Source organism: Bolinopsis microptera, chromosome 8 (assembly GCF_026151205.1).
Source record: "Bolinopsis microptera isolate Bmic1 chromosome 8, MBARI_Bmic_1.0, whole genome shotgun sequence".
Lineage (NCBI taxonomy): Eukaryota > Metazoa > Ctenophora > Tentaculata > Lobata > Bolinopsidae > Bolinopsis > Bolinopsis microptera.
Window position 1 is genome coordinate 17,878,821 of NC_087079.1, and position 14,749 is coordinate 17,893,569.

General features: G+C 38.7%; 2 protein-coding genes across 3 annotated transcripts in view; both read right to left on the minus strand.

The window, feature by feature from the left end:
- The window catches only part of LOC134820033 (uncharacterized), a 40,143-nt gene that overhangs the window by 13,936 nt on the left and 11,458 nt on the right, over positions 1-14,749 (minus strand). The gene's annotated exons all lie outside the window — the stretch shown is intronic.
- The window catches only part of LOC134820034 (galactose-1-phosphate uridylyltransferase-like), an 80,893-nt gene that overhangs the window by 1,874 nt on the left and 64,270 nt on the right, over positions 1-14,749 (minus strand). The window contains exons 2-5 of one of the 2 annotated variants that reach the window (XM_063830214.1): positions 3,195-3,300; positions 867-1,041; positions 664-830; positions 362-508 (exon numbers count right to left, since the gene is read on the minus strand). In XM_063830214.1, the coding sequence (XP_063686284.1) occupies positions 362-508; positions 664-830; positions 867-1,041; positions 3,195-3,299 (594 nt within the window). In that variant the 5' untranslated portion in view covers position 3,300. Of the gene's footprint in view, positions 1-361; positions 509-663; positions 1,042-3,194; positions 3,301-14,749 lie in introns of both variants that reach the window. The other variant, XM_063830213.1, reaches the window with a different exon arrangement.

A 14,749-nucleotide genomic window follows, 5' to 3' on the forward strand; every position in this document is an offset into this window, starting at 1 on the left:
GTGCACGTACAAGAAGTGGAGAGTTGTGTTTGTGATATTGTGCACGTACAAGAAGTGGAGAGTTGTGTTTGTGATATTGTGCACGTACAAGAAGTGGAGAGTTGTGTTTGTGATATTGTGCACGTACAAGAAGTGGAGAGTTGTGTTTGTGATATTGTGCACGTACAAGAAGTGGAGAGTTGTGTTTGTGATATTGTGCACGTACAAGAAGTGGAGAGTTGTGTTTGTGATATTGTGCACGTACAAGAAGTGGAGAGTTGTGTTTGTGATATTGTGCACGTACAAGAAGTGGAGAGTTGTGTTTGTGATATTGTGCACGTACAAGAAGTGGAGAGTTGTGTTTGTGATATTGTGCACGTACAAGAAGTGGAGAGTTGTGTTTGGAGAAGTACTCCCTCTGATGAGAGTCTTCTAAAGAGATGAGGTAAGGAAGAAAACTAGAGCTCCATATTTGACAGTGAGGATGAGAGTTACTGCAGCCAACCATCGCTCCTTTGTTCTCGAATATCTGAGGGAGTCGCGAGGTTATATTAAGTAATGAGAATGAAGTGACATCTAAAATCTACTGTGTAAAATTCGTTGAGGAACCAGAATAGTTCAAATAATTTTATTGAAATTTTCCAAAAACCCGCTCCGAATCGAATCAGTTACCAGACAAGTTACCTGTACGTAAAGGTTGTATTTGAGCTGATCGGAGAGTCTGATCCACTCCCTGATAACACTCAGTATATCCTCGTGTCTCATGAGAGGGAGAGAGAGGTGAGAGTGGGGTGAGAAACACATCACGTGACACTCCCCTCCAGCTGGCTCACTCTGGAACAACTCATCCTCTGGCTCTGTGCCAGGACACGTGCTAGCTTTCTCACCTGGCTCTGTGCCAGGTTCCTCACCTGGCTCTGTGCCAGGTTCCTCACCAGGGGTGGCTTGTACAAGCGCGGAAAAGTCGTTAGGAAATACAAATGTGGAGGTGTAGAGGGGGTTAACACTGCCGTTAGATCTTGCAGCACCAGGGGACAGATAACTGGACACTTTAGTGAACCCCTGCAGTAAGAAAAGTTGAGACAAGGTGAGACAGGGAGCAATACTAGTAGTAAAACCATACTTATAAAACTTATATTATATTTGACCAAAACCCATAATCATGGGTAGAGTGTACCGCTGCCAGTGTCTCTCTTTTCCAAACAAAAGGAAATGATATTAATTTGAGGAACCGTCCGCTAATGCAAATTGATACCGAGAATGAAATCGGTCGCTCGCTTTTCCCATTCATTCACGGCTTACGAATTGTAATAAAGCTTATTAAATGGGAAAAGCGAGCGACCGATTTCATTCTCGGTATCAATTTGCATTAGCGGACGGTTCCTCAAATTAATATCATTTCCTTTTGTTTGGAAAAGAGAGACACTGGCAGCGGTACACTCTACCCATGATTATGGGTTTTGGTCAAATATCATCTCTTTTTGATTATAATGTCAGGATAATTTACACAATCGAAACTTCATTAACAAGGAGGTAATTCCGACGATTTCGAAATTCTGCCTTTGAAAACGTTTCCTTGTGTTTAGTTAGGTATATCTGTCGATAACCGACTGAATATGGCACTTTTTACTCATTCAAGTTGGCATTAAATTCATATATAATGCCATTTAAATATCGTGGAAAGCAGAATATATTCGAAATCACGAATGAGCAAAATTCTCACCTTTCGCACGTGCAAACTTTGAGCGGACGTTGCGTGCGCATACAATATTGAATCACCGTAAATTTTTGCAAAGTGGTATTTAATATGTAGTTTGATAAGCATGCAAAGTTTCAGAAGATTTCAAAAAGAACTTGGATCACAACGGGACTCCCAAAGTTGATAAAAATCGTGAAAATCAAAATTTTTAGTGATTTTAGCTATTTTAAATAAATTTGGGCGAGTCCCCACGTGTGCAACTTTTCGATTTTTAACTTTAAAACTAGCCTATAACACAATTTACACCTTTAAGAAGCAAAATTGAGCTCCACAACCCAAGGGATGACCCAACACCAGAGAATACTAATTCACAACTTTTGTGTTTTTATAAAATTATTCTTCAAAAAAGCACTAACTTCAATAGCAAATATCTTTATGAAGGAGCAAGGTAGGAAACTATTCCGGTAGATTTTCGGAATGCTTGAACAATTATCTAAGATGAAAATGTCCTCAGATTTTGAATAAAATTACTCCTTAATAGCGTAAAATCGATTTGAAAAGTTGTTACTTTGTCAAAAATCAAGTTTTTAAAACACTTAATTTGATGACGTCATCAAGTGATGATGATGACGTTAAATTATTTTTCAATACAATGTAAACTAAAGCTTAAACGATTATCTTTAAAACCTGTGGTTCGAGATGACTGTATCGTTTATACTTTCGAATCTACGGACACTTAAATGTAGGCTACAAGTACAATTGACTGCAAAAAGCGTCTATATTATATATTATATATCTTCACGACAATCTGTTGTAAAACAGGGGTTCCAGACAACCCACTTCACGATACTCCTGAAACATAAAATTTTTTTTACAGTCGATTTGGACAAGGTCTAGACGCCCTGCAAAGTTTCAGATCTCTAACTCAATTTTAACATGGTTTTTAAGGCACCTGAATATGGCGATTTTGGGTTTTTTACCTAATTTCGTATAACATGCTGGCGCGTATTTTGCGCAAATTTCTTAAAAACCTCCATATAACTATTTCTTATTCCTGTCATCTTTAACATTGAATTAGAATGTTTTGAACTAAAATGTACCTGCTGATCTACTTTCGATGAGTCTTAATGCCTGGAAATCAATAAAGGGGATATAATAGTATAGGGGGTAAATAGTATTGTGAATATAAGGGCGACGGTAATGCTTGCCAGCATTGTGATAATAACCGAGGTGTGTACGCATGATTCACAGTTTCGCTTCAAAGACAAGTCTAAAACATCGAATCAATAGTAATATTCCCGGGGATTGTAATATCAATAGTAAAGGGACTGTAATATCGATAGTAATATTCCCAGGGATTGTAATATCAATAGTAAAGGGATTGTAATATCAATAGTAATATTCCCAGCGATTGTAATATCAATAGTAATATTCCCGGGGATTGTAATATCAATAGTAATATTCCCGGGGATTGTAATATCAATAGTAATATTCCCGGGGATTGTAATATTGTTACCTGTCCTGTAGAGCTACTCTTCTCGCCGCCCCAGGGTCTGGAGATGCGGTGAGGGGACACTATTATCCACTCTCCCGTCAGAGGGTTCCGTCTCTGTGTTGCCATACTAGTAACAGTGAGGGGTGAATAAGTGAATAAGTGAATAAGTGAATAAGTAAATAAGTAAATAAGTAAATAAGTAAATAAGTAAATAAATAAATAAATAAATAAATAAATAAATAAATAAATAAATAAATAAATAAATAAATATTAAATAAATAAATAAATAAATAAATAAATAAATAAATAAATAAATAAATAAATAAATAAATAAATAAATAAATAAATAAATAAATAAATAAATAAATAAATAAATAAATAAATAAATAAATAAACAAACAAATAAGTAAGTAAGTAAGTAAGTAAGTAAGTAAGTAAGTAAATAAGTAAATAAGTAAAGAAGTAAATAAGTAAATAAGTAAATAAGTAAATAAGTAAATAAGTAAATATTAGTGGTGTTAACGGACTTGCTTACTTTTAGTACTGAAAATAATTTTAGTATAATATGATTGTCCATGACATTGCAAGACTTCTGCTTTTAATTCACTGTAAGTTCATGTACATATAAAACTAGTTGAAGGATAATGATTGCCTGTAGAGCCGCGCAATTTGGGCAACAAGCCATGTGCAGTGTGCCCGCTGTGCGTTGAGCGCACTGTGCGTAATGCGCGCTGTGCAGTGTGCGCGGCTCTGTTTTACTCACCTCTTACAGAGAAGCAAGTGATCAACAACCTGGGTAAGATGATGATAGAACTGCATAGAATATTGTTTAACTTTAGCAGTGATTTCAGCCATTCTACTCGAACAGACAATCTTAATTTGTTCTAAATCGTCTTATTGTTGTTTTCTGTTGTACAGTGTTCAACTTTTTCCAGAGTGTGCGTAATGTTTTGCTGTATAAATGAGACAGTCCTTTGTCCGTACTGACTGAATATAAACCTATGATTGCGGCAACTACAAATTAGTAGGTCATGTCGTTTATCATCCCTGCAGTAGTCAATGTATTTGCAGGATACGGGACAGCCCTAGTCGCTGCTGGGGCAGAGGCAGCAGTAATAGGAGCAACATTAGCAACAGAAGTTAGCACTGTAGTCGGAGCAATCGGGGCTGCGGTTGGAGCTGCTGGAGCAGTCGGTTCTGCAGTCGGAGCTGCTGGAGCCAGCACTATACTGGGAACAGCTAACACTATACTAGGAACAACTAGCACTGTGTTTGGTGCAGCTGGCGCTGCAGTTGGAGCTGCTGGTGCTGCAGTTGGAACAGCTGGTGCTGCAGTTGGAACAGCTGGCGCTGCAGTAGGAACAGCTGGTGCTGCAGTTGGAACAGCTGGTGCTGCAGTTGGAGCTGCTGGCGCTGCAGTTGGAGCTGCTGGCGCTGCAGTTGGAACAGCTGGTGCTGCAGTTGGAGCCGCTGGTGCTGGCACTATTGTCGCTGGGGCTGGGGCTATGGCTGCATCATTCAGTGTGGGCGCTGGGGCAAGATACGGCACACTTAGATATCAGGACCTGAACTCGGACCTCATTGGGTCGGATGATAGACCCCTTTTAGTGGACGACACTCTCATGAACAGTCTACAGGGACAGCTATACGTGTTTACTCACAAGGCTATTTGGGGATGTTGGCTACTATTACCAGCCGGAGGACACACTGCTAGAGACGTGGTTAATACAGTGGTGGAGTTGTCACCTACTGAGCACTGGGCTTTTGTAGCCAGGGCTGAATGCAAGGCTTTAAATCCTCCTCAGGTAGCATACTTTATCGCTCAGTTTGGTAACGGGGACTTCATACAACCAGCGGAGGAGATAGGACGAGATGATGACAACGCAGAACTATTCAGAGGTCTCCTCCAAGAGAGGAACAAGGCCCATGCTGCTTTGTGTATTGTTCAAGGTCCCTCTAATCCTGACGTTTGGATTCACAGCCCTGATGAGGGAGCTCCTGCGAAATCAGAAAATGATAATCCGGAGTTACGCCCCAAGAGATATGTGTACAAAGATAAGCGACTGTGCAGTCCAGCATTTAGGGAAGATGAGTGGGCACCTATGAGGAAAACAATGAAGTTACGAGAGCTGAACGACTGTATTTACGACACCAAATGCACTGGAAGGAATTACGATGCTATCAACAATAACTGTCAACATTTTTCAGTGGCCCTTTTCAACGACATGTTATGAAGTTATGAATACTCGGAAATGTTGAACTAATCAGACTAAGGATTACTTAAACTGCTTATCTTATCGAACTTTGAACGGACATTAATTGGACGCTGGAGGCCCTAGACAATTGTTCCGCTCAGAACAAATGCTGGACGCTTTACACTGCGTTATGTTCGCTCATAAACAGCCCTGACCTCGGGCTTGACACGATAACAGTGGAATATTTGGAACCAGGCCATAAGTCCATAAGCACTGACTCGTTCCACCATAAACTGGAACTGTCCATCAAACAGTGCGGACAGCTACATAATTATGAGGACTTTGTTGGTGCAGTGGAAAAGGTGGGTACTGCTCTTTCTATGGCCTGTTCGGACTTTCATTCTTGGCCTAGGTCATATGGGACAAGCAACCGCTGTAAAACAGAAAGACCATTGGTCGAGAAGGTGAAGGTTATCAGGTTTTAGCGAGGTTTCCTTCGCTCTGCTCCTTTTCTGCGGCAGAAAGAAGAGAGACAGATCCGGTTAGGTATAATCATAGCTTTCCCACAAAATCAACTACGGGGTATAACAAGCTCTAAAAAGAAATATATAGTTCAAAAACTTTGTAGACTCATGAGCCCCCGCAGTAGAGTATTTTGGGTTGATCTTCCCAGCCGATCTCAATAGAGAATATAAACAATATTTATTAATGTGTATTTTCGTTTACCATTTACCAATTATTATAATTTTACATTTTTATACGCTTGTTTTTCTTTGTCTTGCGTTACGATATCAATTATCATTAACTAGAAACCCGCTAGTCGAAAGCTTTGTTCGAGGAAATTTAAAAAATCAGTTATGCTTTAATTTCTATTCATCATCTAGCTCTGTTATACTGTGGAAATTATGGATTTTTTCGTCAAGTTTTAAATATAAATAGATATATTCTCGATAGTATTGCCTGAATAAATAGTATCTGGAGAGAAGATTTGTAGGATACAATACTTGTATTGAGTAGGAATAGTGTGCCTCGTGACGTGTAAAGCTGTAGGTACTTCGTACGACGCGACAATAGCTGGATAACGCAATATTGTTCACACACGTTTCGTGTACCTTCTTAGCTTATCAATTACAGTGATTGGGATATTGACTTTGAGTAGGGAATGTTAGGACATGATTGGATCTTGTGATAGAAAGTAAGAATAGCTCATCGTATGTAATACTCAACAAGCTAGTATACTTTACTACAAGCTTACAGGAAAAATGTTTCATCCTTTTATTTTGTGCTCGATAGACTCGGCCCGGGTCAGCTGCCTTATAGAGCGAAACATATTCATTCCTATAGCTCATCTTATATACCTCATATTCACGTTATTATCAATCTACCTTTTTGTTTGTATTGATTCGTGATCAAAGGGACAGTTTCTATATTCCGTATTATTACAACCTGTTCCTGACCATACGTTTTTCTTGTACGATTTTAAAGCTTTTGTCGAGTATGAGTGTTGTGCCTTGTATTATTAAATCTAAAATAGCTAATAATTTAATTAATTATTAACAGGCCCCTTAACGTGGGCAATAACATACGCTTTGTAAATTATATGAACAAATTCAAGTCTATTTTTCCGATTTGCTAATTGTCTCTTTAGATGGTAGAAACTAAGTTATCTGCTTACCTAGCTCATAGGCTTCCTCAAACCTGTACATTCGCTAGCTGAAAGCCTTATTCAACGAAATTTAAAATCAAATTTTTGTGACTTAGTTAACTGTATTAATTCCTTGGTCTGAAATATAGTAGATCAGGTACATCTAACAAGTATAATACAACATTGGTTAAAGGGCAGGGATCGAACGGTTATACGGTAATATTTGGATAACTTTGTCACACTCCTAATACGATAGCTCTTTTCTACAGTGAGGTTTCCTCAAAACCCTTTTAACTTATTAAGTGATGGTTCTTCTATCGATTGCAGCCCTAAATTATGCTGTTTTGAATTGTTGCCTAATACACGCACTTGGTTATTGGGAAATGAGGTCACTGTTTACTTAGATATAACGACCAGCTAAAATAGTGTTAAGCAATTACCTCACATCTTCAAACTAATTCATTGTCAAACATGGATTCATATAATAAGATTTTCCAGCAAAGTCAGATGCAGGATGCCATACTTGCTGTGTCTACCGCGTCCGCCGCTGTAGGTACTACTTGGTGAATACGACTCACTCAGAAATCAGGACCTGAACTCGGACCTCATTGGACCGGATGATAGACTTCTATTAGTGGACGAAACTCTCATGAATAGTCTCCAGGGACGACTTTATAAATTCACACACAAGGCTATCTGGGGATGTAGGATACTGCTACCATCCGGAGGGCACATTATTAGAAACATGGTTAATACACTAGTGGAGTTGCCACCTATTGAGCACTGGGCTTTTTTAGCCAGGGCTGAATGCAAGGCTTCAGATCCTCCTCGGGTAGCATACTTCATCGCTCAGTTTGGTAACGAGAATTTTATTAAACCCAAGGAGGAAGTAGGACGAGATGATGACAACGCACGCGCAGTACCCTTTAGAGCTTACCTTCAAGAGAGGAACAAGGCTCATGCTGCTTTGTGTATTGTTCAAGGTCCCTCTAATCCTGACGTTTGGATTCACAGCCCGGAGTTATGTACCTGTATATAATGAATGGATAATGAGCAGGCCTACTCATTATCCATTCGTTATCCAGGTGCATACACTGAATATTCAACATGTCCATTCCTAGGGCTAGAGATCGTAGCTACTTTGAGCTTTTGAGCTCCTTACTTGTTATATTTCGATCCGAGGCATCATACACTCATATCAAACTTCTTGACTTTTAACCGTTCACATTTTGCACCGATAGACAATTTTACGTTTTTTAGCCGCTCATAATTTCCATCGACCTTTCAAAGAACGTTGCTAAGAGAGCCCAATTTTTAAATCGATTTATCATATCAAAAACTATGATACCTGCACTTGACTCTTCTGGTCCACTTTTCCACAAAAAAGGTTCAAATGGAAGTTCCTGGATTAAACGCTCATTTGAGTTTGAGGATATTGGTAAACAAACATAATAGCGTTTTCGACGATAGTGGCTAAATCTGTGCATCTCTTAACCTAGAACGTTCAAATGTTCTGAACATCAGCCACGTGACCCAGATGCACTGCTCGGAAATAAAATTAATTGTTATATATATAATATATATATACCAGAAAACCCGTGGTAACAGGGAGGAAGCTAGTAGTATTATTTGAAATAAATCACATACAGAAATATTCATCCCAGCCGAAGATACAACCGAAGTGTACTGTATTTCATCAATCACATTTATCAAATACAGTACTCCATAAATATTAAATTTCTGTTAAATTCTTTTATGAAAGTAATTCCTTTGCGATAGATATTCCTTTGATTTCCAACAATTACAGTGATATTACAAGCTTGACTCAACCCTTGCTGTTCTATAAGGATGTTAATTGTGAATCTAATTTGCTTTATCATGAAATCCAACCCTTCTCGCTGGCTAATATAGGTCAAGTTATCTATCAAGTGACTGTACCTCGTGAATACGTCACTTGGTTACCACTTGCCCGACAAACTGGTGCCGAATTTAACAGGAATTTAACATTTATGAAATACAGTACTCCATAAGTATCACTATCAATAACCAAATCGTCACGTGACAGAAGTGCGCTGTCCAATAGCAGTTAGGTAAGCTGTCATGTGGCAACCACGAGGGTAACACGATGGTAGCAGCATGGCACGATGCTCATTGGACAATGAACACTTTCTGTCGGAAGTAGATACAGTTTTTTGCCAATTCGACACGGTTAAAATGCACCAAATTTCAAAATGTTGGTCGGAAAATGTTCCGAGACTGTTGTCTTTTGCCGTACCATAAGCAATTCATAAAACTTACCATATTACGTGATTCCGTGTGACGAGATTAATTTCCGACTTATCCGAGGTAATCGACCCCTCTCTTTGTTTTATTCTGATGTTATTTTATTCCTCTGTTCAGTTTCGTTGTGTTGATAGTTGGTTCTTATTCAATCGTTACTAGTTATGACTTTATGATAATCGGAAATTCACAAGACTATGGAAATTCACAAGACCTTGTTTGATATGCATATCGGTTCGCAATAAAAATTAAACAAAAGTTTCTAATAAATATAACTAATTTAATCTGTAACATTTCAGAATGGAAAATGAGGGTTCATTTCTACTACATCGGATCATCGAAGTTGTTCGTTGTTTGAAAGACTACATTCCAGTAATCGAACGAAATTTAAGATTTGACGATATTTTAGCTTCTATCATAGAAATCAATAGTCAACTGGACGAAAGTGAAACTATAGATTTGGATAAGGTAACTAATGCTAGAAGTTCGCTTTCTAACGTTAAGTACCAATGCACAAAACTGGCTACTTCCTTGAGCGCGCTGGCGCAAATGTCATTGAAGGCACTCGAGTGCAATGTTCACGAAACTGTTGTAATTAAAAATCTGATATACAGAGTGAAGGAAGGTATTGTTCTTGAGATGACGACAACTTGCAAGAGCCTTGAAGATGCGGCACAAACAATGAAAGACTTGCAAATAGACCTTAAAGAAATGCGATCAGTTTGGGAAAGTAAAAATCAGCTATACCCGACTAATTCTACAAACATTTACAACATACTGCTTGGCGTTGCAGGCACGTTGAGTGTCGCTACAATCATAACCGCAAACAGAATGACAGCAAACAGAATGGCAGCAAACGGAATGACAGCAAACGGAATGACAGCAAACGGAATGACAGCAAACGGAATGACAGCAAACGGAATGACAGCAAACGGGTCTATAGCAGGCTCCTTGAGCGTTGAGACGATCATAACAGTTATAACACGGATAGAGTCTCCTTTCAAAAAAATATGTGTGGCAGTCAGCTTGTTTTCTATCATCAGCTTAATCTTATACAAGCTGAAACCCCCACATATTCAAAATGCCTCAAACAGGTCGCAGAGAAATGACATGGTAGCCACTGTAAAAAGATTTGAGGACGCCATTCATGAAGCAGCTCTTTCGTATGATAACGTCGGGAAACAAGCTATAGAAAAAAAGATGAGAAGATCTGTCTCTACTCAGTAAGTCAGGAGAAAGATTCGCAAGAAGAGACAGTTTCCACCACTGCCTTGCCAAAAGATAACATTTGTTTAAAGCTATATTTGAGTGAAATCGACGCCATCACACAAGAATGTCTGGATGCAGTTTCTTGTGAAAATTAGCTCCTCTGCGAAAACAGTAACTTAGGATCCCCATCAAATAATTCCTCTCAGATCTCCAGGCTGCATTTAAAGGCACTTAACAGCACCTGTTTTAACGTCGTTCTGAACATCTCAGACCAACTCAACTTACTAGGTATTCACATTGAGTAGAACTTAGATGTTCCAGGACATGAAGGAGTATACGGTAACGAACTAGCGGACGAATCCAACAACATCCCCATAGGACCAAAACCCTTCCTCCCAATTAGGCAACACTCAGTGACAAAGGAAAATTCTACTTGAGATGTTCCTCCACAAATATAAATACTTTAATTTTACAGGAACTCACATCAGATGGCTAACATGGCCGCTGTCAGGATAGGTCACAGCCCACTAGCTAGATTCGTAGTTTACTTTCAGAGCGTGGCGAACAACGTCAACTTCAAGACGCAAGATTGTGAACACTTTTCAGGAGAAGCAGAAACATCCCAGCACCTCCTCTGAAAGTGCATCCAGCTCATGACGCTCAGAATGAGGATAATTGGTAAACCCCTATGGAGGATCTTAACAACAGTAAACTCAACCATATCTTCAATTTTGTGGAACAGTCGACAAGACTGGATAGAGACATAACAACCTTTTTGGATAACCTCCTAGGATTCTTCACCAGGAATTAAATCCCACACTAGGAATTCAACCTAGGCCCATCTCCGAGAGAGAGAGAGACTTTTCAATTTGCATGACACTATATAACACTTATGTTTATCGATTACCTACTCTTATCGTTATTTATTTGTCCATTCAAAATTAAAATATTTCCAATGTAGATCAGTTGTACCATTAAAAAATATTTCCTCAGCCGTCTGGGCTATTACGAATAACTAAAAATATATTCATCACTAAAGTATAATCTTTATTTCATAGGAATTAGGATAGTAGAATGGAGTGTCAAGCTGACGAAAATGCACCCGCCACCATGGTTAAGAAAGTAATAGAAGTGATCGGGAAGGTATTTTTAGATATTAAAGAGATGGAAAACAGTCTACAAAATTGCAACACATCATTTGAAGGCCTAGAAGGAAAAGAGAAAGAGATAATGGAGAAGGTGATAATTGCTGCTGAAAAGGTCAACTCACTGAGGTACTGTGCTATGCACTTGTTGTCTGATCTGACTGCAACCATCGAATCAACGTTGGGTGCATTAAAATGTGGAGTAAATGACCAAACAGTCTTTGAAAAATTTGCGAGGGATTTAGACGAAAAGATAATGACAGTAAAGCTGAATGAGTTGTGTGACAAAAACCAAGGAGCAGAATCTGCCTTGGCGAATGTGCAAACCTCAATCAATAGTCTCACATCGTGGTGTAAGGCTCAGATTGCCAAGTTGTCAGCAGAGGAAAGCAGCAAGGTAGATGAAAAGCGTCGGGCGATTCTTAAACCCCTCTATAATAGTGTACTGAGCCTGGTGCAACTAATGGGAAATGTTCATCCATATATCAAGTTTGGCGCAGGTGTCGCAGGTGTCGCAGGTGTCTTAATTAGTGTAACTCTCACAGAATTAGACGTGGTAGAGATAAGGAAAATGTTCGGAAATGTCGTACAATATCTGCAAAGCTCAACAGAATATTGGAAAGGGTTTCAGGAAAAGATTAAGGGTCTCCAAAAGGAACTTGTTCAGCTGTCTAAGTGCTGGATGAGCCTCAAGAAAAAAACCAAGCTATCCTCTGATTACTGCAGTTTTTTCCTAGGTGAATCGGTCGAAAATTCCGATGTTAGAGGTAACTTGAAGGAGGTGTTTCTGGCTACCGTGACTGATATTAAGGATAAGTGCAACGAAACCCTTGAATCGGATCTTCTGTACAGATCCGGACTTTCAGTAAGTAACACACCTTCTTTCAGTTTAGCAGTTGCTAAATTGGATTAAAATGTTTAGTAAAAAATTGAGATGAAGTAAGACAATTTTACGCTCTCTTTTAGATGTTTTCTTTTTCGATGTCATGAATCGTTGTATTACCTCACATCTTTAAACTAATTCTTTTCAAACATGGATTCATATAATACGATTTTCCAGCAAAGTCAGATGCAGGATACCATACTTGCTGTGTCTACCGCGTCCGTCGCTTATGTACTTGGTGAATACGACTCACTTAGAAATCAGGACAAGAACTCGGACCTCATTGGACCGGATGATAGACTTCTATTAGTGGACGAAACTCTCGTGAATAGTCTCCAGGGACGACTTTATAAATTCACACACAAGGCTATCTGGGGATGTTGGCTACTGCTACCATCCGGAGGGCACATTGTTAGAAACATGGTTAATACACTGGTGGAGTTGCCACCAACTGAGCAATGGGCTTTTGTAGCCAGGGCTGAATGCAAGGCTCCAGATGCTGATCCTCAAGTAGCATACTTCATCGCTCAGTTTTGTAACGGGGACTTCATACAACCAGTGGAGGAGATAGGACGATATGATGTCAATGCAGTACCCTTTAGAGCCCTCCTCCAAGAGAGGAACAAGGCTCATGCTGCTTTGAGTATTGTTCAAGGTCCATCAAATCCTGATGTTTGGATTCACAGCCCGGAGTTACGCCCTAAAAGATATGTGTACAAAGATAAGCAGCTGTGCAGCCCAGCATTCAGAGAAGAGGAGTGGGCACCTATGAGGAAACCAATGAAGTTACGAGAGCTGAACGACTGTATTTACGATACCAAATGCACTGGGAGGAAGTACGATCTTTTCAACAATAACTGTCAACATTTTTCAGTGGCCCTTTTCAACAAGCTCTAAGAGTATGGTCTCCAGTAAACCGGTTTGATCAGCTGATAATAATTTTATAGATCGGAAAAAAAGACCCGGAGGCCGGAGTAGTCATTTAACTTGTTGATTAGATTAGAACTTTTAATTTTTTAAGAAAAAAGGAAAATAGCAATATTGATTGAATAGATCTTGTAATAAATATTGATTTGTGACTACAAATGATTGCATTTGTGTGTTATAAATATAAACTTACTACGAAATAATAAGAGAAAACAAAATCTCATAGAACTCAACAAATAGCTGCTGCCAGCGAACTGAGCTGACCGGTTATCAACTGAATGGGGATTCTACCGACACAAATTTAAATTTGTTTTCTTTTCAAGGTGTAAGTATTTTGGCAAGAACTTAGAAATTATCACAGTTTATTAAATGAAGTAATAAAGTAATAAAGACAACTTATTATATATTATTATATCGATAATTCATCAAAACATGATAAATTCTATAATACAACCACTGAAGCGCCAAACTACGCGCACTGTACAATGTTTGTTACAATAATTTTACCTCGCGCGTTACAGTTACTCCACTTGTAGCAGCTGCTTCAGAAGGACTTTCGACAAAACTGTACCATATGGATTGGTCGAAAATCGAGTGTTTTAGTGAATAACTTAGAATATATTTTCGATTTTCTCAAGATCTGACCAATAGATTTTCTTTAAACTTTCCAGATAGTTGTATGACTATGAGAAAGATATTCTGCGCGATTTTGGGCGAGTTTCTATGTGCCAAACCTAAGATATGACTTCAAACACAAGACAATATCTCCAAATTGGCGGTTTCTAGCGGAACGCTGGCACATATTTCGAGATCCTATTGATAAATTTTCTTTAAACTTTCTAGATAGTTGTATGGCTATGAGACAGCTAATCTGTGCGATTTTTGTAGAATTTCTATGTGTTGAACTTGAGATATGAATTCAAACACAAGAAAATATCACAAATTGGCGGTTTCTAGCGGAACGCAGGCACATATTTCAAGATCCTACTGATAAATTTTCTTTAAACTTTCTAGATAGTTGTATGGCTATGAGACAGATAATCTGTGCGATTTTTGTAGAATTTCTATGTGTTGAACTTGAGATATGACTTCAAACACAAGAAAATATCACAAATTGGCGGTTTCTAACGGAACACAGGCACATATTTCGAGATCCTACAGATAAATTTTCTTTAAACTTTCTAGATAGTTGTATGGCTATGAGACGGATAATCTGTGCGATTTTGGGCGAATTTCTATGTGTTAAACTTGAGATATGACTTCAAACACAAGAAAATATCTCCAAATTGGCG